The 22,794-nt window shown below is 45.7% G+C and overlaps 1 protein-coding gene across 1 annotated transcript; it reads left to right on the top strand.

The window, feature by feature from the left end:
• The first annotated feature begins 267 nt into the window (after window positions 1–267).
• LOC143794312 (uncharacterized) lies at window positions 268–10,544 on the top strand. The gene is made up of 4 exons (XM_077280954.1): window positions 268–1,760; window positions 1,927–2,089; window positions 2,845–2,981; window positions 10,402–10,544. The coding sequence occupies exons 1-4, from the start codon at window positions 1,664–1,666 to the stop codon at window positions 10,542–10,544; spliced, it is 540 nt and encodes a 179-aa protein (XP_077137069.1). The 5' UTR covers window positions 268–1,663.
• The last annotated feature ends 12,250 nt before the right edge of the window (window positions 10,545–22,794 follow it).

The following is a 22,794-nucleotide window of genomic DNA, read 5'->3' as shown; positions in this document are numbered from 1 at the left end:
TGGTTCTGATGTACTTCTAGCGTTATATGATGGCGTTTCTTGTCTTCGGCCTTGCTTGATTTTGGATTGGTTTTGGATTGGTTTTGGATTGGTTTTGGGTTGTTCTGGTGTCATGCGGTTGATCAATGTCTTTTTTTTTGGCTGATTTTTTATTGTTAAATTTCTGGTGCATGTCTTTTTCTGGTTTCTATTGTTGGGGGTAACCGTATGGCATTTTCTTGGCTCATGTCTTGCTGTGTTTTATTATGCTGTTGGCATTTTTTTTTTCTTTCCTTGAGTGTCTTTTCTTGCTGGTGGGGGGGCAACATTTATGATGTTTCATTTGTATTGTATTGTACCGTGTGGCTATATGCCATTCTATTTTCAATTGTATTTTTTTTTTTTTTTTTTTAAATCTCTGATGGTTTTACGTCGTTTTCCGTATGGCATATATCTCCTTCCTTGACTGTTTGCATTGCCAAGTGTGTAATATGCATGTTTTTTTGTTTTTTTGGTGTGGCACTTTTTTTTTAGTTTCATGGTTTTTTTTTTCTATTTGACTATGGTTTATCTTTTGGGTTGCTGTATATTGTAAAACAGCGGTTGTCCGGTAATGTTTATTGCTTATTATCTAGAATGGTATTTATCACCTTTTTCTGATGTATTTCTGTGGTTATATGTCACCAGATGGTGTTGTTTTGGATCATGTCTTGTTGTAATTGTAAAGTATGGCGTTCATTAGTTTGCTATTTCATTGTGCCTTTTTTTTTCCTGTATAAATAAAGGTTTTGTTTTTTTTATTTTTTTTTATTTTTTAAAATTTGGACATAGGTGTCTATTTTTGCTTAATTTTGTTTGGGTCTATTCTGGATGAAACTTTTTCATAGTCTGCATTGTGTTGTATCTTCTATTGTATTCTCTTGCAATGTATGGCGTTGTGGTGTCGCTTGTTGAGTTTGCATTGTCCTATCAGTCAACAGTCCATTGTGGTTGTTATTTTTTTGGGGGGGCTATTTTATTGTATGTGGCATTGTTAGCTTTGGATGTGATTTTTTGCTCATTTTATCATTGCAGAACAAACTTGCAAGAATGGCGAGTGACTCAGAACATAGCCAATCGGCGCAGGGGAGTGCGGTGAGTAATTATGTCCAGTTGCTTACTATTCGCTGTCATTTGTAGCATTGGCAATAATTTTTGTCTACAATTTTTACAGGCTTCTTCAAGTGAGGGGGAAGGCACTCAGCGGGAGCAGAGAGCTCGGGGCCAAGGTGTGGCGTCAAGATGGCGAGTGAGTATTTTTTTTTTTTTTTTTCTTGACTAGCATCCTGCTGTGAGGAACAGTACATTTGAGGAGCATCCTGCTTTCACTAGGGATAGCTTTTAAGGGCTGCAAGTATTGGGGGAAGGTAACATAAAGTTGAACTCCCTGCACAAAAACATACCTAAATACAGGTGTAGAAACCAGAAATATACATACATCAAATGGCAAAGACAGGACAGGGCAAAGGTACATATCATGACAGGTGCTGGTGGTTGTTAATATTTGCATATTTGTAACCTTAATGTTTTCTAATTTTTCTAGGTTTCACAACGGGACCAAAGAGATAGTGGGATTGATGTGGACCTCCTTATCACCTGCATACAGGAGCGTGGCCCGTTGTGGGACAGCCGTGACCCCCGGCACATGGACCAGGTGGTGTTGAGGCGTTTGTGGGTTGAGGTGGCAAAGTCGCTGTGGGATGGCTTTGAAAGCGCTTCAAGCAGTGACAAAAGCAACTTTGGTGAGTATTGCTGATACGCCGTGCTGATACGCTGCTATGACCCATCATGCCAGGATAAACACAACCGTGTGTGATGCGATCAACGCCTTCAACTTTGCATCGCACACGGTTGTTTTATCCTTTTTAAATGCTAAATATGTAACCTTTTTTTTCTTTGCATTCACAGTTAAAAAGTTGAGGACCAGATGGCGATCCATGAAGGACCGTTTCAATAAGGGGCTCTGTAATGAGGAGGAGCAAGCTCGGAGTGGTGCTGCTGTGGCCAAGTCTGTGCCCTATAAGTACAACAGGGCATTACAGTTCCTAAGACCGATCCTTGGCCGCCGACAGTAAGTATTTTGTCCACATACCATATTGCACAACCACATTGTACATTGCCCAGCCACGTACATTGTGCATCCACATAGTATATTGGCAGGCCACTATATCGCAGCCACATAGTACACGTTCTAGCCACATATCCACATAGTATATTTCCCAGGCACATAGTGTATTGGCCATCCATGTAGTCAGCGTAGCATATTGGCCATCCACGTAACTTTTTCCCTAGTGGGATGGTATATAGCCCATTAGTAATTTTTTGGGTTAAGCGTGAGTCCTTGTAGTCCATGACAGGTTACGTTCTGAGTCAGGGTAGTTCTGATCGCAGGAATAATGATGACGTCTCGATCACATGATCCTAACGTCATGGCCGTTCCTGCGATCAGATCAGCAAAGTCACTGTGTATTTTTTTTTTTTAAGTTTTATCTTGACTTTAAATTTTATCCTTTTTTGCGGCATGTGCAGCGTCAATAAAGATTTTTGGACAAAAAAGTTTTTTACCGATGACAGTGGTATGCGGTCAAAAGGCTTTGGCAGCGGGAAGGAGCAGTCATTTTCTGCCGTTGGTATGTCCATGATTGTTATCGTCAGCCATAACGGTCAGCTGGCGATAACAATCAGCAATTTATTATAGGCCACACAGACTGAGAAACAGAGGATTGTAATGTATTGTTGTGTCATGTAATGTTAATTTTATTACAGGAGTTGGCGTATGTGATAGGTTATTAATTGAAGACTAATTTTTCCCTTATCTTTTCACAGAACACACAGCAGCACCCTCGAGCGAGCTCGCCCCTCAGGAGCGGACCTTCATGAATCGCCATCTGACCCGTCACAGCCCTCCCACAGCGACAGCAGGCTTGCACCACCATCTGGAGAACCGGCAGCCGGTCCATCAGGTGTTCCCCTGCCCGAGGCCTCTGGCACTCCTTCGTTCGGGAATTCCCGACAGCGCCAGCGGGCCTCAGACAGGCCAACCATGCCCGAATTTTTGCATTTGAGCACGGTCTTCCAGAACTGTTTCAAGGCATTGGGCGATAGAATGGACACTGCTCTGTCCAATATCGACCGGCGCCTTGAAAATATGGAATCCGAGCTCTCGAGGACGGCAAAACATTTTTTTAGTGCCATTGCTAAGGGCATGGTGGAACACCTTACGCCGGAACTCCAGATTTCGGTGATGCAGGCCTGCAACACTGCCTACGTGAGGGCTCTGCAGCAGGCTCGGGTCATGCAGTCAGCGACAATGCCCATAGTGCCGTCGCTGGCTAGCATGACTCCGACTCCTGCTGCAGAGCCACTCCAGCCACCCCACCGAGGTCCACGTGCGGAGCGACGCCACCACAGGCACCATAATATTGTGCCGCCGACTCCTGCTCCTGCCAGGCCCTCATCCTCCCATAGTCATCATCATGCTGTGGGAGCTGCCGCGGGAGAGCAAAGAAAGCGAAAAAGAAAGAGGACACACACTGAGGCTCTGGCTGCTCCAAGCCAGACACCAACTTCGCGGCAGGAGTCGAGCCGCAGCAGGAGCAGCCAGGGCCATTCAAGAACCAGGGCAAGACTGGTTTTGCCTCCTCCCTCCCCTACAGAGGTGGCGGTTTCGTCGCCAGTGTACCCTGAGGAGGGATTGGAACTACCATCAAGCCTATTGGACTCTGGCTCATCATCCTCCGCTTCCTCTCCCCATTCCCAACCAGAGACTTACCACTCCCCCATGGTGGCTGAGGTTGATACCCCCTAAGTTTATTTCCCCTTTTTTTTTCTGTTTCCCCCCAATAAAAATTGTTCTTTTTAAAACAACAATATTTGTTCTTATTTTGTAGTATACTTCTCGGCAATTCATGCCGTGCGCCGTCTACACATATTTTGTGCTTCAAACACCTCATATATGCAATGTCAGACAGTATTTTTACAATTTTTATTTTGCCTTTTTTTGGGTGTCTCTCATTGCTGTATGAGGTGTTTACAAACACTAAAGTGTATGAGGTGTTTACAAACACTAAGGGTATGTGTCCACGTTCAGGATTTGGTCAGGATTTTACATCAGTATTTGTAAGCCAAAACCAGGAGTGGGTGATAAATACTGAAGTGGAGCATATGTTTCTATTCTACTTTTCCACTAATTGTTCCACTCCTGGTTTTGGCTTACAAATACTGATGAAAAATCCTGACCAAATCCTGATGCAATCCTGAACGTGGACACATACCCTAAAGGTACCTTCACACTTAAGCAACGCTGCAGCGAAAAAGACAATGATGCAGATCACTGCAGCGTCGCTATTTGGTCGCTGGAGAGCTGTCTGTGTGACAGCTCTCCAGTGACCAACGATGCCGAGGTCCCAGGGTAACCATGGTAAACACCGGGTTGATAAGCGCAGGGCCGCACTTCCGATGTTTACCCTGGTTACCAGTGTTAAACGTAAAAAAAAACAACAGTACATATACTCACAATCGCGTCCCCCGGCATCCGCTTCCCTGCACTGACTGAGTGCCGGCCCTAACAGCAGAGCGGTCACGTCACCGCTGTGCTGTGCATTCACTTTACGGCCGGTGCTCAGTCAGTGCAGGAAGCGGACACCGGGGGACACGAAGGTGAGTATATGTACTGTTGTTTTTTTTACATTTAACACTGGTAACCAGGGTAAATATCAGGTTACTAAGCGCCGCCCTGCGCTCAGTAACCCGATATTTACCCTGATTACCATTGTAAAACATCGCTGGTATCGTTGCTTTTGCTGTCAAACACAACGATACACGGCGATCTGACAACCAAATAAATATGATATGGTATGGTATAAATATGTTCTTTGAAGCAGGGTAGAAAACTTAGAAAAATTTTTTATTAAACAACAACATTTAAAAAAAAAAGGGTTCCAATTTTTTAGATTTTTTACATTTGTGAAGTATAGGTAGATGTAAAAGTTGACCTAACAAAACCAACCTAAATGGATGACATTTATTGCACAAAATACTGGAGAATTAGTTTATTATTATATTATATTTTTAGCACAGTCACAGTAGAGGTATTTATTGGTGTAGTTAAAACCAGAATACAGTCCAACAGTAACATTAACACTACACCATTTGATCTTGCCATGACACACGGCCAACATCTGAAACAAAATAGGACTCAAAACGATCCCTCATCTGCGCAATTTCCACACTTGTCCTCAGAGGATGATCATGGTAATCGGGCAATGGGTTGGCTATGGGTTCATCGAGTTCCACGTTCAGTCTCTCTTTGGCCATAATGTAATTGTGGAGAACCACACAAGCCTTCACCACCTCATCCACTGTTTCAATTTTAAGATTAATGGCGGATCCTAATATACGCCATTTGGAAACAAGGATGCCAAAGGCGCACTCCACAGTCCTTCTGGCCCTGGACAGTCTGTAATTGAAAATCCTTTTGGTGTGGTCCAAGCCCCGACTGGAGTAGGGTTTCAATAGGTTGGCAGACATTTGAAATGCCTCATCCCCAACTACAACAAATGGCATCGCAGGGCCTTCGGTGTGGGGGAGAGGTCGTGGCTGTGGGAAATGAAAATTGTTTCCATATAATTTTTGGCCCATATCCGACTCCTTAAATGTGCGTGAGTCATTTGCACGGCCAAACGCACCAATGTCCACTGCGAGAAACCTGCAGTCCGCACTGGAAATTGCCATGAGCACAGTTGAAAAGTATTTTTTATAATTGTAGAAAAGGGATTCACTTTTTGCAGGCTTGGTAATCCGAATGTGCTTTCCATCCACTGCGCCAATACAGTTTGGAAAAGAACACACTTGCTCAAATTTCTGTGCGTTGGCCTCCCAGATTTCACTTGTAGGGACGGGTAAAAATTCCTCCCGGAGATTATCCCACAAAGCACGGCATGTCTCAGCAATAATTCCGGAAAGAGTGGAGACTCCAATCCTGAATTGAAAATGAAGTGATCTCAAGGTCTCTCCGGTAGCCAGGAAACTGCCAAGAAGATAAAGAAATTACATTAAAGTACATTGCAATTTATAAAAGTACATTGACCATACCAAACCCCAAAAAAAACAAAAAAAAAAAACAAACGGAAGAACATATCACAGTCATTCAAACAGCTACGTACCGTAGAGTCACCAGCAGCCGTTCCTCTGCGGAAATAGCTCTCCGAAGCTGCGTGTCCTGCCTGCTAATGGATCCTTCCACCCGACGCAGAAGATAGCGGAAGCTGTCTTGAGACATCCTGGTATATTCGAAATATTTCTCCAGGTTGTCATTGAGTTCGCCAAACAAGCAATGGTAGGCTCCACGGCTCTCCCGGACTTCCACGATAGGGTGTATCCAAAAGCGGCGACGACTCCATCTCCGTTTTTCCCTTTCCCTTTGATGAAAACAGGCGACAGCATAGGCATTAGCCAAGGCAAATTCCATCTCCATATCCATGTAGATACTGTCCATGAGACGCTCCATCATGAATACCAGCAAAATGGGAGGAATTCATCTCTGCCAGGGTATATATACACAATTACATTAAACCAACCCTCTTCTAGCCATTGGTGGTCCTTATCTAGTGTGTAGACACTTTTTTTTTGGGGGGGGGATGAAGAATGACTCACTGTAGGAAAACGCATGCGTCGAAAAACGCAGCATTTTTTGGTCAAAACGCAACTGCGTTTCCAAAAAACGCAGCGTTTTTCGACGCATGCGTTGAACGCATGAGTCGAAAAACCATGCGTTTCTATTCCGTTTTTGTTGCGTTGTGCGTTGCGGCGACGACGCTGCGGCGCACGCCGCAAATGTGAACGTAGACTTAGACAGCTTGCAGCCAGTCTTTTCAGCCCTCGGTCAAGGACACAGCGGCAACTCGTGAACCCACACACCTACTGTACTTTGCACTCGGACTGTCCAGTGCTGAGCTGATCTTAAGACTCCAGCAGCACAAGCTACTGCTGTTAGTCCTTAGCGTCTGGGAGTAGGGATGCCACGCACACTATTATCTTGATCCCACCGTGCTGCCACCAATCTGTCAGGGATCTCACAGGGGATGAGGGGCATCGACATCATTCATCTCAGGGGTGGGGAGAGAAGGACCCAGCAGGGGTCAGCTCTCTGGCACCACCACTTGCCTCAGGTCAGTCAGGGAACTGCACTGAGGGCAAATAGTCACTGGAAAGGCTTCCCTTATAGATACAAGTTAGTGAGGTTCTCCCAATGAGGGGGAATATATATCACCAGTTCAGGCTGGGGATATATATCTAAACCTCCCGGCCGTCACTGCCAGAGTTCCTCACTAAAACAATACGGTATTCTGCCATCAGTTCCTCATTTAAAATAAGCCCCGCCCCGTCCGACAGCAGGCTTAGGTCAGGAACCAACCCTGGGGTAGCGTATAATATAACCAACAGAGCGTGCAGATGTGGAGATTCGTGGATCGAGATAAAGAGCAGCCCAAGATTAATTTTAGATTTAATCGCCAAAGAGGTGCACTGTTTAAAGTACAGCTATACATAGAAGAGCAAATTTTTACAGTCAGGAGTGTAGTACAACGAGAGGGTATAGATAGGTTGCAATTACCGTGTTATGTAGCATGTGACCACAGAGAGGCGCTGATGGATCACAGGTCCAAATCTTACATACAGGATTTCCGGGCTGCGTCAGCAAATGTAACCTCCGGCCATCAGAAAGACACTGACCAAAATGAGGGGCTGCCTTATATCTCCTAGGCTGCTACCTCACCCATCTGCTCCCACCCCATGGGTGGTGCAGTCTCTCTCCACCCATGTCTGAGAATATTATTTTCTGCCTAGAATGGTGTCTGGCCCATATCTTGGCGCCCGAAGCTCTGAATGGGGTGGTTGTACCGCCACTGGATTCTGCTGGAATTTATCTGCGCAGAGAGATTAAATATTGCTACCGTATGTAATTATTGCTAGCTATGCGTTATAACTCGTTGATCCAGAGTGCTACAGGTGGCTAACTAATATGTGCACGTGGGAAAAGGGACGCTGATTCAGAATATGTACTTGGTTCATTTTAGACATATTGCATTATGTTATTATAGTCATTTCCCATATTCAATACCTCCTAGCCTTTCTTTCCCATGTGCTTGGTCAGACAAAGAGGTTCAGGTTTCCACAGCTGCCCAACAGTTCTCACCCTTGTGTTAACAACTTCAAAAGAGCTTGTCCTAGCTTGTTTAATTAAAAGAAAACAAAGAGCCTGGGGGAATCCCAAGGGTGAGGGCACATTTCAGGAGTGGAGAGGGACTTAAAATCCAAAATGGATTCTCCTTTGTCCCTCACAGCCCCACATAGTGTTCCATACAGTATGATAGGCCAAACATAGTGCTCCATACTGTATAATGTGCCCACATAGTGCTCCATACTGTATAATTGCTTCACATGGTGCTCCATACTGTATAATAGTCCCACACGGTGCTCCATACTGTATAATGGCCCCATATGATTTTCCATACTGTATAATGGCCCCACATGATGCTCTATACTGTATAATGGCCTAATATAGTGCTCCATACAGTATAACAAGGCCCTTCATTGCCTTTCATACAATATAATGGCTCCACAAAGTGCTCCATACGGTATAACGAGGCCCTGCTTTTCCTTTCATACAGTATAATGGCCTTGTCGTAGCTGTTTTCGTTCTGACCCAATGTCAGCTGACAGATCACCAGTGAGACCCAAATCAAGTAGTTACGCCCATTATTTTACAAGCGCGCTTGGAGACAAAAAGACACCTCACACATATCCTGTGAGCAAGTCACTTTTATCTGATATATTAAAACCAAGGCAATGTTTTATACCATTTACAACAAATGCATTTCAATGTATCTCATGTAGCCCCCACCATCACCCAGGGTCATACTTTATTTACCATAACCCAGAACATGTTGTGGCTGACTATTGAAAGCATACATGATAAGAAGTATAGTCTCCTTGAAGAGCAGACCATCAGACTACTGTGTCAACAGATTCTAGTAATTCTAACACTTAAAGGTAAAAGGCACTTAAAGGCAAACTATTAACCCTTCTATATCAGCCTAATATAGTGCTGGTGCTCCATGCAGTATAATAAGCCTCACATAGTGCTCAACACAGTATAATGGAACCACATAGTGCTCAATAATCTACAATGGCCCCACATAGTGCTTCATACTGTATACTGGTCCCACATAGTGCTCCATACTCTATAATGGTCCCACATAGTTCTCCATATTGTATAATGGCCCAACATGGTGCTCCATACAGTATAATGGCCCCACATGATGCTCCATACTGTATAATGGCCCTACATGATGCTCTATACTGTATAATGGCCCCAAATAATTCTCTGTACTGTATAATGGTCCCAAATGGTGTGCTATATTGTATAATGTCACCACATGGTGCTCAATATTGTATAATGGCCTCACATTAGCAGAAATACTCACCTCTACCCATTCCAACACTGATCTGGTCTCTTCATGTTTCACAGTCCTAGCTCTGTGCACACACGCCATTTCCTCAGCCATAGTGCTGTCACTCTCCTTAGCCCATGTCCCATCCCCCTCCTCAGCACGATCGCAGCCTGACAGGATAGCATGCAGAGGAGAGTGGCCGTGACACTACAAGTGATAAGGGAGATGGTGAGCGGGTTGAGGAAAGTGGTGATGTTGCTAGTTTTAATGAGATGGTGCGCATGTCCACGAGGAGGGCTTGGTATGCTCCCTATTGCACACGTGTCATAGGTTCACCACCACTGGTCTATACTGTCCTTTTGCACAAATCTTCCGAGGAACAAAAACTTGTCAAAAAAATGTAACCTTCTCCCAAAATAATTTTTTATGGTTACTAGAAGCTAGCCATGACTTCTTCAATATACACCATATGAGTATAAACACGGGTTATTTATGCACATACAGAGCAAAGACTAGCATGTCTGGTCCAAAAATAAAGAGCTACTATAATAAACTTATGAATATGTTAATGTTGTCTAGGATATAAAGGGGTAGCTATGTGTAACGCCGGTGGGTTTATACCTTGTTTCTTCGGCGTCACTCTGCATGTCTCTGCTTTAACCCTTACTCCTCTCCCCCTAATATGCAGGGATACTGTTGTCTGTTACCTGTATGGATGCGGCACAGTTCCCTGTCCCGCTGCGTAGTTTGTGCTTAGGGTGCACGCGTCCACATCTTCCCTGCTTTTATTAGGGTTAGTATGTGTACCTGTGTTGCGTTCCTCAGCCTATTGCTGAGAGGCAGCTCCTACATAAACTCTCTCTTTCCTGTTGGGCATTGCCAGAGCATTGTATTGTGTTTCTGAGTCTTGCCTTGTGTGTGAGGTGTTCAGCTCCTGTTCTGCCTACGTCCAGTTCTAGGAAAGCTAATGCTTCTCTTCCACCTGCTCTGGAGGCTGAGTACCCAGATATGTTTGTGTCCTGTTTTCTTCCACCTGCTCTGGGGGCAGAGTACCCAGAACCGTTTTTGTATTGAGACTTGTTTTTCCACCTGCTCTGGGGGCAGAGTACCGAGATCCATTTTTGTTTGTGTCTTGTTTTTCCGCCTGCTCTGGGGACAGAGTACCCAGATCTGCCTTTCCTGGAGGCTGCATATCCAGTACCTTATCCTGTCTGAACTGTGTCCTCTGTGTTATGTTCCTGAAGTCATTTTGTGTCTGGAATCCCATACCCAGTGACTGTGAACTTCCTGGGTTCATCTTTTAAAGATTGAGTCCGGTGATTTTGCTGAGCGTTTACTATGCTGTGCTCAGCCTGCCATGCGGTGCTACCTCTCTACTGCCCAGGACCAATCCGGCGGTGCTAGCACCATCCCGCTTGAGTTCCTTCCTAGGTCCGATGCCCGGAGCCTGAAGGCCATAGCTAGGGACCTGATGATTGCTGCCTGGTCCTGTGCCACACTTGTGTCCCAGATGTCCAGCCTGTGTCTGATGTCCTGATGTAACCGATGCACTGGGCTGCTACGCCTGTGTCCCAGATGTCTCTCCGATGCCCTGGGCTGCTGTTATGGACCTGGTGGTTAGGTGCACCTGGAATGACCTGATGGTTAAACTAGAAGACAGGACAAGCTCTGGAAAGTGGGAACTCTGCTGACCGCAAATCCTAATCCTAACACACACACTAGAAATAGCTGTGGAGCGTACCTAACTCTCCCTAGACGCCTCTTCACAGCCTAAGAGCTAACTACCCCTAAAGATAGGAAAATAAGCCTTACCTTGCCTCAGAGAAATTCCCCAAAGGTAAAGGCAGCCCCCCACATATATTAACTGTGAGTTAAGAGGAAAGTCACAAACACAGGGATGAAACAGGTTTCAGCAAAGGAGGCCAGACTTACTAAATAGACTGAGGATAGGAAAGGGATCTATGCGGTCAGCACAAAAAACTACAAAAAGCCATGCAGAGTGTGCAAAAAGACCCCCGCACCGACTCACGTTGCGGAGGTGCCACTCTGCAACCCAGAGCTTCCAGCTAGCAAGGCAATATCATGTTAGCAAGCTGGACTAGAACTTAGCAAGCACTAAGAAACATATTCAGCACACAATGAACAACAAATGAACTCACAGGGACTTAGCTTCTGCTGGAGTAGACAGGTCATCAGAAAGATCCGAGAGAGATCTGAACCAGTACTGATACATTGACAGCTGGCATGGAGTAACGATCTGAGTGGAGTTAAATAGAGAAGCCAGCCTAGCCGCAAACGAGGGCAGCTGAGGAAGCAACCTCAGAACCAGCAGTTCCACTCACAGCCACCAGAGGGAGTCCACGGACAGAACTCGCCGAAGTACCATTCATGACCACAGGAGGGAGTTCGAGAATGGAATTCACAACAGGCTGCCACGCCTGTGTCCCAGATGTCTTGCCTGTGTCCCAGATGTCTTGCCTGTGTCCTGATGTCCAGCCTGTGTCCTGATGTCCAGCCTGTGTCCGATGACCTGACGTCCAATCTGAGTCTGATGTCCAGCCTGTGTCCAGATGTCTAGTCTGTGTCCGATAATCTGATGTCCAATCTGAGTCCGATGTCTCGAGGTTCAGCCTGTGTCCAGATGTCCAGTCTGTGTCCAATGACCTGATGTCCAATCTGAGTCCGATGTCCTGAGGTCCAGTCTGTGTCCGATGATCTGATGTCCAATCTGAGTCCGATGTCCTCAGGTCCAGCCTGTGTCCAGTTGTCCAGTCTGTGTCCGATGACTTGATGTCCAATCTGCGTCCGATGTCCTGAGGTCCAGCATGTGTCCAGATGTCCAGTCTGTGTCTGATAATCTGATGTCCAATCTGAGTCCGATGCCCTGAGGTCCAGCCTGTGTCCAGATGTGCCAGATGACCCTGGACTGCATCAACCCATGATGACCCCTGCCATCGTCTGACGTCTGTCTAAGGTGGGTGTCTGATGTTCTCCCTCTGAGCCTGTGTTACGCCTGAGGTCTAAGAGAGAGGCCATCCTAGTATACTCATGCCAGATGACCCTGGACTGCATAAACCCGTGATGACCCCTTCCATCATCTGAAGTCTGTCATGATCTCTGCAGGCAGAGATCATAGCAAGCCTATAGAGGGACAAGCTCTCGGAAGATGGAACTATACTGACCATGAACTAAGCCTGCCGCGCAACTAGAAATAGCCAGGTAGCATTTCCTATTTATCGCTAGATGCCCAGCTCTGGCCTAAGACCTAAATAGCTAGCAGAGGGAAATATAAGACCTGGCTCACCTCTAGAGAAATATTCCAAAGAAGACAGTAGCCCCCCACATATAATGACGGTGAGTTCAGATGAAACAACAAACGCAGCAGGAAAATAGTCTTAGCAAATTTGAGGTCCGCTTACTAGATAGCAGAAGACAGATAGTATACTTTCATGGTCAGCAGAAAAATACTAACAAAACACCATCCAGAGATTACCTTAAACTCTGGCATTAACTCATAACGCCAGAGTAGCAATCCCTGATCGACGAGAGCTTTCCAGACACAGTAACAAAACTTCAGCTGCGAACTGGAACAAATAGGCAAACAAAACATGGACAAAAGTCCAACTTATCAGTAGTTGTCTAGAAGCAGGAACAAGCACTGAGAGGCATCAGATAACATTGTTGACCGGCAAGAAACCACCAGAGAAATGAGCTTAAATAGCGACACCCACTACTGATGGAATCAGGTGAAACAGGAAAGAGGATGACAAGTCCAATTCCACAAGCGGCCACCGGGGGAGCCCAGAATCCAAATTCACAACAGTACCCCCCCCTCAAGGAGGGGGCACCGAACCCTCACCAGATCCACCAGGGCGACCAGGATGAGCCCTATGGAAGGCACGAACAAGATCAGAAGCATGAACATCAGATGCATTGACCCAAGAATTATCCTCCTGGCCGTAACCCTTCCAGTTGACCAGATACTGGAGTTTCCGTCTGGAAACACGAGAGTCCAAAATTTTCTCCACAACGTACTCCAACTCACCCTCAACCAACACCGGAGCAGGAGGCTCAATTGAAGGTACAACAGGTACCTCATACCTGCGCAATAACGACCGATGAAAAACGTTATGAATGGAAAAGGACGCAGGGAGGTCCAAACGGAAAGAAACAGGATTAAGAATCTCCAATATTCTATAAGGGCCGATGAACCGAGGTTTAAACTTAGGAGAAGAGATCCTCATAGGGACAAAACGAGAAGACAACCACACTAAATCTCCAACACAAAGCCGAGAACCAACACGACGATGACGGTTGGCAAAACGCTGAGTCTTCTCCTGGGACAACTTCAAATTGTCCATAACCTGCCCCCAGATGTGATGCAATCTCTCCACCACCGCATCCACTCCAGGACAATCCGAGGATTCCACCTGACCGGAGGAAAATCGAGGGTGAAACCCCGAATTACAGAAAAACGGGGACACCAAGGTGGAAGAACTGGCCCGATTATTGAGGGCGAACTCTGCCAATGGCAAAAAAGCAACCCAATCATCCTGGTCAGCAGAGACAAAACACCTCAGATATGTCTCAAGGGTCTGATTAGTCCGCTCGGTCTGGCCATTAGTCTGAGGGTGAAAAGCAGATGAAAAAGACAAATCTATGCCCATCCTAGCACAGAATGCCCGCCAAAATCTAGACACAAATTGGGTACCTCTGTCAGAAACAATATTCTCAGGAATACCGTGCAATCGGACAACATTCTGAAAAAACAGAGGAACCAACTCAGAAGAAGAAGGCAACTTGGGCAGAGGAACCAAATGGACCATTTTAGAGAAACGGTCACAGACCACCCAGATGACAGACATCTTCTGGGAAACAGGCAGATCTGAAATAAAATCCATCGAGATGTGTGTCCAAGGCCTCTTAGGAATAGGCAAGGGCAACAGCAGTCCGCTAGCCCGAGAACTACAAGACTTGGCCCGAGCACAAACGTCACATGACTGCACAAAGACTCGCACATCTCGTGACAGAGAAGGCCACCAGAAGGATCTTGCCACCAAATCCCTGGTACCAAAAATTCCGGGATGACCTGCCAATGCAGAAGAATGTACCTCAGAGATGACTCTGCTGGTCCAATCATCCGGAACAAACAGTCTATCAGGCGGACAACGATCCGGTCTATCCGCCTGAAACTCTTGCAAGGACCGCCGCAGATCAGGAGAAACGGCCGACAAAATTACTCCCTCCCTAAGGATACCTGTGGGTTCAGAATTACCAGGAGAGTCCGGGTCAAAACTCCTAGAAAGGGCATCTGCCTTAACATTCTTAGAACCCGGTAGGTATGACACCACAAAATTAAAGCGAGAAAAAAATAAAGACCAGCGCGCCTGTCTAGGATTCAGGCGTCTGGCAGTCTCAAGATAAATCAAATTTTTGTGGTCAGTCAATACCACCACCTGATGCCTAGCCCCCTCGAGCCAATGGCGCCACTCCTCAAACGCCCACTTCATGGCCAAAAGCTCCCGATTCCCAACATCATAATTCCGCTCTGCGGGCGAAAATTTGCGAGAAAAGAAGGCACAAGGCCTAATGACGGAGCAGTCGGAACCTTTCTGCGACAACACTGCCCCAGCTCCGATCTCCGAAGCGTCAACCTCAACCTGAAAAGGCAGATTCACATCAGGCTGACGCAACACAGGGGCAGAGGCAAAACGGCGCTTAAGCTCCTGAAAGGCCTCTACAGCATGAGGGGACCAATTAGCAACATCAGCGCCTTGTCTGGTCAAATCAGTCAGTGGTTTAACGACATCCGAAAAACCAGCAATAAATCGGCGGTAAAAGTTGGCAAAGCCCAAAAATCTCTGAAGACCCTTAAGAGAGGAGGGCTGAGTCCAGTCACAAATAGCTTGCACCTTGACGGGATCCATCTCAATGGAAGAGGGAGAAAAAATATACCCCAAAAAGGAAATTTTCTGGACCCCAAAAACGCACTTAGACCCCTTCACACATAAAGAATTAGACCGCAGAACCTGAAAAACTCTCCTGACCTGCTGGACATGAGAGTCCCAGTCATCAGAAAAAATCAGAATATCATCCAGATATATTATCATAAATCTATCCAGAAAATCGCGGAAAATATCATGCATAAAAGACTGGAAAACTGAAGGGGCATTAGAAAGACCAAAAGGCATGACCAAATACTCAAAGTGGCCCTCGGGCGTATTAAATGCGGTCTTCCACTCATCCCCCTGCCTGATCCGCACCAAATTATACGCCCCACGAAGATCAATTTTAGAGAACCACTTAGCACCCTCTATACGAGCAAACAAATCAGTAAGCAATGGCAATGGGTATTGATACTTAACAGTGATCTTATTCAGAAGCCGATAATCAATACATGGTCTCAAAGAGCCGTCTTTTTTTGAGACAAAGAAAAACCCAGCTCCCAAGGGAGAAGAAGATGGACGAATAAGTCCCTTTTCCAAAGACTCCTTTATATATTCCCGCATAGCAGCATGTTCCGGCACAGACAAATTAAACAAACGACCCTTTGGATATTTACAACCCGGTATCAAATCTATGGCACAATCGCACTCACGGTGCGGAGGTAACGACCCAAGCTTGGGTTCGTCAAAGACGTCTTGATAATCAGAGAGGAACTCAGGGACTTCAGAGGGAATGGACGACGAAATAGAAACCAAAGGTACGTCCCCATGAATACCCTTACATCCCCAGCTCAACACAGACATAGCTCTCCAGTCCAAGACTGGGTTGTGAGACTGCAACCATGGCAATCCCAGTACCAAATCGTCATGTAAATTATACAGCACCAGGAAACGAATAATCTCCTGGTGATCCGGATTGATACGCATGGTTACTTGTGTCCAGTATTGTGGTTTATTATTAGCCAATGGGGTGGAGTCAATCCCCTTCAGAGGAATAAGAGTCTCCAAAGGCTCTAAATCAAAACCACAACGATTGGCAAAGGACCAATCCATAAGACTCAGAGCGGCGCCAGAGTCAACATAGGCGTCCGTGGCAATGGATGACAGAGAGCAAATCAGGGTTACAGACAAAATAAACTTAGACTGAATAGTGCCAATGGAAACAGACTTATCAAGCTTCTTTGTACGCCTAGAGCATGCCGATATAACATGAGTAGAATCCCCACAATAGAAACACAATCCATTCTTCCGTCTAAAATTCTGTCGCTCGCTCCTGGACAGAATTCTATCACACTGCATACTTTCTGGCGTCTTTTCCATAGACACCGCCAGATGGTGCATCGGTTTGCGCTCCCGCAGACGCCTATCAATCTGAATAGCCATTGTCATGGACTCATTCAGACCTGCAGGCAAAGGGAACCCCACCATAACATCCTTAACGGCATCAGAGAGACCTTCTCTGAAAGTTGCCGCCAAGGCGCACTCATTCCACTGAGTAAGCACAGACCATTTACGGAATTTTTGGCAGAAAACTTCAGCTTCGTCTTGCCCCTGAGATAGTGCCATCAAAGTTTTTTCTGCCTGAAGTTCCAAATGAGGTTCCTCATAAAGCAAGCCCAAGGCCAGAAAAAACGCATCCACATCGCGTAACGCAGGATCCCCTGCTGGCAATGAGAAGGCCCAATCTTGAGGGTCACCCCTGAGCAAGGAAATCACAATCCTAACCTGCTGAGCAGGGTCTCCAGCTGAACGAGACTTCAGGGACAAATAAAGCTTACAATTATTTCGGAAATTCTGGAAGCTATCTCTATTCCCTGTGAAGAACTCCGGCAGAGGAATTCTCGGCTCAGATACCGGAGCATGTACCACAAAATCTTGTAAATTTTGTACTTTCGTGATGAGATTATTCAAACCCGCAGTTACACTCTGGAGATCCATTATTGTCAGGTGCACACAGAGCATACAGAGATTTAGGAGGAGAGAGAGAAAAAAGACTGCAGCAAGGCAGACTGGAGGAAAAAAAAAAAAAAAAAAAAAAAAAAAAAATTCCAGCAGACTTCTTATAACTCTCCTTTCTCAACCTGGGTCTTTAACACTTTATGGGCCGGTCAAACTGTCATGATCTCTGCAGGCAGAGATCATAGCAAGCCTATAGAGGGACAAGCTCTCGGAAGATGGAACTATACTGACCATGAACTAAGCCTGCCGCGCAACTAGAAATAGCCAGGTAGCATTTCCTATTTATCGCTAGATGCCCAGCTCTGGCCTAAGACCTAAATAGCTAGCAGAGGGAAATATAAGACCTGGCTCACCTCTAGAGAAATATTCCAAAGAAGACAGTAGCCCCCCACATATAATGACGGTGAGTTCAGATGAAACAACAAACGCAGCAGGAAAATAGTCTTAGCAAATTTGAGGTCCGCTTACTAGATAGCAGAAGACAGATAGTATACTTTCATGGTCAGCAGAAAAATACTAACAAAACACCATCCAGAGATTACCTTAAACTCTGGCATTAACTCATAACGCCAGAGTAGCAATCCCTGATCGACGAGAGCTTTCCAGACACAGTAACAAAACTTCAGCTGCGAACTGGAACAAATAGGCAAACAAAACATGGACAAAAGTCCAACTTATCAGTAGTTGTCTAGAAGCAGGAACAAGCACTGAGAGGCATCAGATAACATTGTTGACCGGCAAGAAACCACCAGAGAAATGAGCTTAAATAGCGACACCCACTACTGATGGAATCAGGTGAAACAGGAAAGAGGATGACAAGTCCAATTCCACAAGCGGCCACCGGGGGAGCCCAGAATCCAAATTCACAACAGAAGTCTGTCCGAGATCGGTGTCTGATGTTCTCCTGCTGAGCATATGCTGCGCCTGAGGCCTGAGAGAGAGGTCATCTTAGTATGCCCGTGCCAGATAACACTGGACTTCATCAACCCGTGATGTCCTCCTGCCTTTGTCTGTTATCCTGAGACGTGTAAGCTTCCTTGATGTGTGGAATCGGGATCCTGGCATAATTATGTTTTGTTTATTTACTGTCATTTAATTTAAGTAAACTTTGTTTCTTGATACCTGAAGTTGTGCGATGTAATCTAGTTCTGCATATCACCATCTTGTCCACATGCTCAGCTGCCACAGACCCTGCTCGCTGCCCTTCCCTAGTCTGGGTAGGTCCAGGTTACTTTATTTGGTCCAGTGGGTCCACATTCCATTCCCACTTGGAACGCTCGCCCCACGTCGTCATGGTCTGGCAACGTGGAGGCGTTGGCTAGGCTGTGTCTGCGGTCGCAGTTATAACACTATGTCACAGGAGCATCAGATTTGAACCATGGAGCAAATGAGCATGTGCTGATCGAAAAAGGTGTGAAATTTGTTTCAGTCTGTCAGTGATTTGAGAATGGGAGGGAGGTCCTCCTTACAGCAACACAATAACCCAAAGCATAATATTAAAGCAACATTGGAATCGTTTAAGGGGAAAAATGTAAATGTTTTGGAGTGGCTCAGTCAAAGCCGATACCTTAATTCAATTGAGAATCTGTGGTTAGACTTGAAGATTGCTGTTCATCAGAGGAAACTATCTAACTTGAAGGAGCTGGAGCTGTTTTTTCTTGAGGAATAGGCAAAAATCCCAGAGGCAGGATGTGGAAAGCTCATAGAAACTTTTCCAAAGTAACTTGCAGCTGTAATTGCCACAATAGGAGGCTCTACAAAGTGCTGACTTTAGGTGATTAGGCATGCACACTGAAGTCTTCAGTTATTTTGTCCTATTTGTTATTTGCTTCACAGTAGAAAGAAAACTAAATGCTTACAGTTGTAAGCATGTTCATTACATGAACTTATGTAAACCCTACAAAAAAATTGTGAAATTCCAGGTTGTGAAGTAGCAACACATGAAAAATGGCAAAGGGGTGGATAATTTTTGAAAGCCACTGTAATTGCCTGCTGTTTTTATTTCTATTGTGGGGTGGTTTCTATGGTCCCAGTAATAGAAGTGTAATTCTTTATTTTTCATGAAGCTCCATGGCAGCCACTCGCAAAGCTGTGAAACAAGACTGAAAACATCTACAGCATAATGAAATTCTGCTTGTGCTTCAATACACAGCACAAAACAGGCCTTCCTGCTTCACCTTTCATTTCATTTAGAGCTCCAAAATGAGAACAAGGAAGTCTAAGGACGGGAAAGGAGTTTCGGACATGATAATGTAACACCCCAGGTAACTGGTTGTTACAGTGGCATTGCTTTCCTCTTGGGGAGAGAAATGTCATGCTTGGAAGTGAAGAAGGATCCCTTTATCAGGTAATCAGCACATACAACACTGTTCTGACTCCAGGCCAGAAGGGGTAGCTCTGAACCCGGTTTCAGGTGGAGCTTCCCTAGATATAAATATATATTCTGGCCTGTGGGTAGAGTTAGGGAGTTGGTCCAGGAAGACCAGAGGAGAAGGAGTCAGTAGCAGACAGTGAAGGAAAGAGGAGAGAAAGGAAAGCTGGGGCCATGCAGCCACGTGTGGTGCTGCAGCTCCTGGAAGGAAAGAGCCGCAGAACAGTCTGCAGAGACTGGTAGGGGAAGAGAAGCGCAGGAGAACTGAGGAGCTGGAGGGGAGCTGTGACTGGGCTTCTTTCTAAGCTGAAGTGCAGAATATCGGTAGCTGGAAGACCGAGGTTGTGGGGGTAACTTCATGCCCCATGGCAGAAACCGGTGGACAGCTGGATTTTAAATCACCTGTCCACCATTAACACCCGAAGACACAGTAGCAGATAGAGCCTGGAGTCATCTGAGGGACCCTGTAAAAAGGCTCGAGTTACCTGTCATGTGGGTAGTGTCCTACCAACAAGGGGGACAGAGAGAGCGGGAGGACCTTGTGTGAAGCCTAAGGTAGCAAGGGACTACAACACAGTCGTAGTGGAAGGCTTCCAACCCCACCTGGTTAGGGTGATTCCTGAGTCACTTCCAGGCCAGCCGGACCACACCAGCACCTGTGATCTGGACCCTGGACTGTGGCTGCCTTGTGCCAGTAAAGAGGTAAAGAGACTGCAACTTGTGTCCTCTGTATCTTTCTTCCCCACCTACCACCTGTCCCTACTACACCGGGAGCCCTGGGGACACCAGCTTCACCTGTGGGAAGCCATACCATGTTTGCTGCAGTGCCATCACCCCCAGAGGACCCCTTTAAGAAGCGTTGGTCATCCTTGACCAAATACCACAGGTGGCATCACGAATATTTCTTATTCTAAATACCTCTTTAAAGACCATCCCTTTAACTTGGACGCTCAGGGCCACGGACCGTGTCACTGCCACTGTGACCTCCCCTTTAATGACCACCAGACCCGGTACCGAGTAACCCCTAGACCTTGGCGGCCACTCCAATAATGCTGCTGCCGGTCTTCTTTATGTGTGCATCTGCAGGACTCTGACAAAAAATAAACACTGTAGATGAGTCCATGAGTTACTTCTTTCTCCTGTCTTTATGCAGAAGTCCAGGATAGGACAAGTGGAACAGCTCCTACCCCTGCAACTGGAAAATCCCATGATACTATCAGTTCTTCCTCAAGTTCATCAGAAAGTACCAACTGGAGCAACTCAAGACTTGTGGAAATCAGATACTAGCTTATCTGAGGAAAAATCTATTCAATTCTATTCTTTTCTTTGGCCCTTATGCTAAACCTGAGGCTGTATGGACAAATATGGCTTTTAGCAAGCAAACTAGCAGGTACAAAAACTGACAAGTAGGCCCATGTACTGTATAACATCAGATTCTTCCCTTAGTGCCCATTCAATAAAAAACACTTTTGCATCCCTTCTGGCAATGCCTGTTTGAACAAGCTCTTTTAGATGCATATCAATTAAAAAATGGTGAGGATCACACAGATCCCTCTGCTGCCACCCATTTGTCAAGGAATAGCATGCTTCCAACTGTCAAAGCAATCACACCATTGACTGAAAAGTGATAGACAAGGCTGTTTTCAGTAACAGTACAGTTATTGGGGAACTAACAGTGAGCATCTAGTACAGCCGTGGCCAAAAGTGTTGGTATTGGAACGCAAAAAAGGCAAATTGGACCACAAAAATAGGCCAGACAAAATTGTTGGCACCCTCAATTTAATACTTGGTTGCACGTCCTTTGGAATAAATAACTGCAATCAATCGCTTCATATAACCATCAACAAGCTACTTATACCTCTCAACTGGAATTTTAGACCACTCTTCTTTTGCAAACTGCTCCAGTTCTCTCATGCTTGAAGGATGCCTTCTCTGAACAGCAATTCAGTTTCAGTGTGAACTCTGAGCTTTCAGGGCAGCGTGAATTTCTTCAGAACTTGATTGGGGCTGTTTATCCACCATCTGGACTATCCTGCATTGCAACCTTTCATCAATTTTTCTCTGTCATCCATGTTTAGGGAGATAAGCTACAGTGCCATGGACTTGTAACCTTGAGGTTGTTGATATTATTCATATTGTTCAACAATTTTGGTTCTCAAGTAAGTGTGGAACACAAAGACACACAATGCAAAGAATGAGTCAACTTCTCCCCTTTTTATGTAGTTTCAGGTTTGATGTTTGTAGCGCCTCCATCCCGTTCCCGGTCCACACGCATTGCATTGATGCGGTGCACATCCTGCAGGCCTCCTAGCATGCCACTAACAGTGCGTGCACGGGTATTCCCGGTCTCGTAATGAAACAGGGAGCTATTTCCTAATTATGTGTCAGCCAATAGCTGAGTGTTTCATACTACTTCAGGCACCTCTGCCCTTAGGGAGGTGCCTGAGCAACAAGTGTTTCCTGTTGCTAGTTTTCAGGTTGCCTGCACCTACGCGTTTGCTCTGCTTGCATCTCGCTAACACTGTTTGTTTCCTCAGTGTGTCCTCAGTGCTTCCACACCACCTGGAACTCCGCCTGCTACCCGCTTGTGATACTTGTCTCCTGCCTGGTTCTTCGCTACTTGTTACACCTGCCTGCCCGCAAGTCTGGCAGAATCAGCTACCACGTACCCGGGGTCTAACTGGAGGTAGAATCTTGCATCTCCTGGGCTTTCCATTCTTGCCCTGTTTGAGGGGTCTTGCTACAGGAGTCAAGGGCTCGCTTAGTCACACCCCTTTCGGAGCCCTCCGGGTATTGGCCGAGTGGTTTCACAATTAGTTCAATAAACGAATGTGCACTTCACCATCTGTGCCTCTGTTTCCATTCTTTACAATTTTCATATTGCCCACACCTATTACTTGCAAGAGGTGAGTTTGAACGAGCATCATATGCATAAAACAAAGTTGTTTACCCACAATTTCGGAAAGGTGCCAACAATTTTAGCAAACCTATTTTGGGGGTTTGATGTGAAATCACATGCAATTTGCCTTGTTAATTATAATCTTTATTT

Source organism: Ranitomeya variabilis, chromosome 1, assembly GCF_051348905.1.
Source record: "Ranitomeya variabilis isolate aRanVar5 chromosome 1, aRanVar5.hap1, whole genome shotgun sequence".
NCBI classification, from domain to species: Eukaryota; Metazoa; Chordata; class Amphibia; order Anura; family Dendrobatidae; genus Ranitomeya; species Ranitomeya variabilis.
This window is presented reverse-complemented; position numbering and strand designations above follow the sequence as displayed.

Bases quoted from the DNA above. Each gene is read 5' to 3' on its own strand.
- LOC143794312 (XM_077280954.1), top strand. From the start codon at position 1,664: ATGGACCAGGTGGTGTTGAGGCGTTTGTGGGTTGAGGTGGCAAAGTCG. The intron at 1,761-1,926 runs GTGAGTATTGCT...TTGCATTCACAG, and splicing joins CAGTGACAAAAGCAACTTTG to TTAAAAAGTTGAGGACCAGA. The intron at 2,982-10,401 runs GTGTTCCCCTGC...TGAGGTGTTCAG, and splicing joins ACCGGCAGCCGGTCCATCAG to CTCCTGTTCTGCCTACGTCC.